Source organism: Helobdella robusta (assembly GCF_000326865.2).
Source record: "Helobdella robusta unplaced genomic scaffold HELROscaffold_24, whole genome shotgun sequence".
Taxonomy (NCBI): domain Eukaryota; kingdom Metazoa; phylum Annelida; class Clitellata; order Rhynchobdellida; family Glossiphoniidae; genus Helobdella; species Helobdella robusta.
The window spans coordinates 920506-924947 of record NW_008704261.1 but is presented as its reverse complement, the minus strand read 5'-3'; the positions used below and the strand labels follow the sequence as shown (position 1 = coordinate 924947).

The 4442-nt window shown below is 32.2% G+C and overlaps 1 protein-coding gene across 1 annotated transcript; it reads right to left on the bottom strand.

Annotated features, from left to right (window-relative positions):
* Positions 1-449: 449 nt before the first annotated feature.
* HELRODRAFT_172617 (hypothetical protein) lies at positions 450-3571 on the bottom strand (the record flags this gene model as incomplete). Its single annotated transcript, XM_009019281.1, has 3 exons — positions 450-596; positions 1515-1753; positions 3484-3571. 3 exons carry the CDS (start codon positions 3569-3571, stop codon positions 450-452), a joined length of 474 nt encoding a protein of 157 aa, XP_009017529.1.
* Between the last annotated feature and the right edge of the window lie 871 nt (positions 3572-4442).

The following is a 4442-nucleotide window of genomic DNA, read 5'->3' as shown; positions in this document are numbered from 1 at the left end:
GTATTTTTATTTTTCTCAGCAGCAGTAAATATAGCAGTGTACATACACATACCCCCAACACACAAACACTCATCTACGAAACTGGCAAATAGTTCACCCCTTCTACAACTTCATCTATGGACTCAAGGGTGGTAAAACTATTTTAGCTGTGAGGGCCGCCTTGAAAACTCTTTGTCTTTTGAGGGCCGCATATGTATATATATATATATACATGAAGTGGCTTGCCCACCCCCGTATAAACTAATACCCCTTCCCTGCTAACTAATTCACTCCCTGCACGATCACTCACCAATGACTAGGACGAACAGCAGCAGAAATCCACAACATCCAGCAATTATCAGCACGAGTTTGAAATAGTTAGCTGTTGGAAATGTGTAAGTATTAAAAAATTTATTTCTTAATGTAAATATAACAAAAAAAATAATTAAAGTATATTTATTGATGTTCATTTATTTGTGCGACAGGATGGTGTAATGGTTAAGGCGATTGGTCATGCTTTCGCCGTGACTTTGTTCGAATGCAAAGAGATTCCAAACTGTCGCAAGCAAATTTTGCATGACGTGATGCTTGAATTCGAGCTGTGTGTTGTTGAGAATCTATCGACATGAAATCAATAAAATTGGGTTGATTTAAAAAATATGCATTATGCAAGCACACGATGAATGAGAATAAACAGTTGCTGTATTCATCTGCTTCTTTAATTGCCCATCCATGCATTCAACTATGCATTCCTATATATATATCCGATTATGCATCTATCAATTCATACATTTATCCATATATCCTTTCATAAATATACCAATTCCTACTGATGCATCTATCAATTCATACATCTATCCACTGAAACATATATTTATCCCTAATTTGAAATCTGTTATAAATTTTTAATATCCATCTAAATTTATCTTACTATTTACTGATTTATCCATCCATTCATCCATCTATCCATCCATCTATCCATCCATCCATCCATCCATCCATCTATCCATCCATCCATCCATCCATCTATCCATTCATCCATCCATCCATCCATCCATCCATCCATTCATCCATCCATCCATCCATCCATTCACCCACCCGGTGCCAGGTATCTGCAGTAGACGTCGCTGTGTTCGTTTCCGAGGTAGCCAATCCAGAAAGGACCAGATGGAACCCCGCGAACGTGTCTGGTGGTTATGGTAGATGAATGGATGGATGAATGAATGAATAAATAGATAGATAGATGAGTGGATTGATTGATGGATGGATGGATGGATAGATGGTGCCACCACAACCACTACAACAACCAGTGGTACCACCACCACCACGACCAGTGGTACTAACCCCACCAGTTTATAACATTAAGTAATTGAAAATCCTTCAACTGATTTTATCCTGTAAACCATGGATATCCGAAACATACAATCAGTGCCACCGCCATCACCACACACACTACCCCTAGTACCACCACCACCATCACTACTACTACCAGTGGTACTACAACTACCACAAAAAGCAGCAGAACCACTACTAACATCAGTAGCACCCCCACCAGTAGCACCTAGTACCACCACCACCATCACCACAAGCGCCACTACCACCACCACAAACTTGTAAAAAAATTTCGCGTCACCGTTCGGGTACATGCCATTGACGCTGGACGCCCCGCTGAGCAGGACGCTCTGCCCCACCTTGAAGCCGTTCCCACCCGTCGAGTCGTCGAAATCGGTGCGGTACCAGTTCTCGCCGGGACTCGTCGTCCAGCACTTCCACCCTGAGTTTTCGTAATAATAACAATACTTAATAATAATTAATAATAACAACAACAACAACAAAACCAACAATAATAAGAATAGTAACAACAACAATAAAAATAATAATAATAATGAGAAACTTGTAAATTGGCGCTATATTAAATATTCTGTAATAATAATAAAAATAATAATAATATTAATAAGAATAAGAAAAATTTTCGGATGAATCTCTATGAGATCTTGTTGAACCCTGGATTCGTCAATGACCAGCTTTGAACAAGCTATGGAAATTGGTGATAATAATAACAATAAATAATGATAATAACAATAATAGCCATAATAATAATTATATTATTATTTTTATTATTATTACTAGTTATAGTTCCACTATCATTATTGTTGGTTCTCTTTTGAATAATTTTGTTGTTCGTGAATGAGTGGTGCGTATAAAACATTGAAGTGTGTGTGTTTGTATGTGTCTTTGTGTGAGTGTGTATGTGTTTGTGTGTGTGTTGTTTATGTGTACGTGTGAATGTGTGTATGTGCTTGTTTATGTATGTATGTGTGTGTGTATGTGATTTTGTATGTGTTTTTGTATGTGTGTTTGTTCATGTGTGTGTGTTTGTGTATGTGTGTTTATGTATGTGTTTTTGTATGTGTGTTTGTTTCTGCGTGTGTGTGTTTGTGTATGTGTGTTTCTGCGTGTGTGTGCGTGCGTGTGTGTGTGTTTATTTGCAAGTTTGCATTAGCATATCCCTTGTAGGTTCGTTCCTTCTAACGGTTGCAATAGTTTTCTAAATAGTAATTTTTTTCCATAGCTTTATCTTACTTTTTGTTTACAAGTTAGAATTATGTAAATTATATTTTTTTTAAATTATAATTTTAGAATTATTACCTTTAATTATTAACTCAAACAACACTATAGTTAGATAATTAGGTAATGATAATAATAATTATTACCTATGATTAAACATTGAATAAATGTTCTTAGTTAGATTGTAATAAATATTTTAATATTTAGGTAATAATAATAATTAGTATTATAATTAAATATTGAATAATTATTTTCAGTTAGATGATGAAAAATATTTTAAGATTATAACTAAAAAAATTATTTAAAATAATTTTTGTAGTTAGATGATAATAAATATTTTAATATTTAGTTTATAACAATAATTATTATTATAATTAATTATTCAATAATTATTTTCAGTTAGATGATAAAAAATATTTTAAGATTATAACTAAAAAAATTATTTAAAATAATTTTTTTTAGTTAGATGATAATAAAAATTTTAATATTTAGTTTATAACGATAATTATTATTATAATTAATTATTGAATAATTATTCTTAGTTAGATGATGATAAATATTTTAATATTTAAGTAATAATAATAATAATTAGTATTTTAATTAAATATTGAATAATTATTTTTAGTTAGAAGATAATAAATATTTTAATATTTAAGTAATAATAATAACAATTCTTATTATAATTAAATATTGAATAATTATTTTCAGTTAGATGATAAAAAATATTTCCAGATTATAACTAAAAAAAAATTATTCAAAGTATTTTTTTAGTTATAATTATAATTATTTACAATAATTTTTTTTAGTTAGATGATAATAAATATTTTAATAATTATTATAATAATAAGTAATAATAATAATTAGTATTATAATTAAATATTGAATAATTATTTTCAGCTAGATGATAAAAAGTATTTTAAAATCATGTCAGACTACCTGAGGAATCATTGTTGCCTGTGGTGAACCTATCTTGTTGGGACCAGACGAGGATGGCGCTGTTCTCAGTGGTATCAATTTTAGACATGTGCACGGCAAGTAGGCTAGCCTCGCGAGATATTCTGCGGTATTCGGCACAGGTGAATGTTTTCTGGAGGTCCTTGTATGTAGTTGAAGGGGCGTCCTGTCCGTCTATTTTGAAGTTAGTTTGGCCGGTTGATATTACTACAATCACTGTTGGTTGGTTGGTTGGTTGGTTGGTTTGATGGTTGGTTGTTTGGTTGGTTGGTTGGATTGATGGTTGGTTGGTTGGTTGGTTGGTTGTTGGTTGGTTGGTTGGTTGGTTGGTTGGTTGATTAAATAGAGGGTTGGATAGATGGTTGGTTCTTTGGATGGTTAGTTGGTTGGTTGAATGGTTGATTGATTGATTGGTTGGTTGAATGGTTGATTGATTGATTGATTGGTTGGTTGTTTGTTTGTTTGGATAGATGGTTGGATGTTTGGTTGCATGGTCGTTTGGATGGTTTGTCAAATGTTTTTAGTCGGTTTGTTTGTATTTGGTTGAATGAAATAATTTACCAAAATGACCAATAAAATTTGTCAACAAGTAAAAATAATTTCTTGCTGGACGCCAACAAACGAAACGACATGAAACTGAAACCGAAATTGAAACTGAAACCGAAATTGAAATTGAAACTGAAACTGAAACCGAAACGTACTCTCCCACTGCCGCAGCAAGGTGTCCTGGTAGCTGAGCAGCGCTGTTTGTAGTGCGTTCCGTCGCCAGGGTTTCATTGAGTAGTTTCATTTCATTAAATATGTTATAAAAATTAATTATTATATAAATAATAAAAATAATAATAATGAGAATAATAATGATAATATTAATAATGCAAAATATTCAAGTGCGAATTAAAAAAGTGAAAATAAAAAAATTCAAAATTGGATCGTCAAAATAA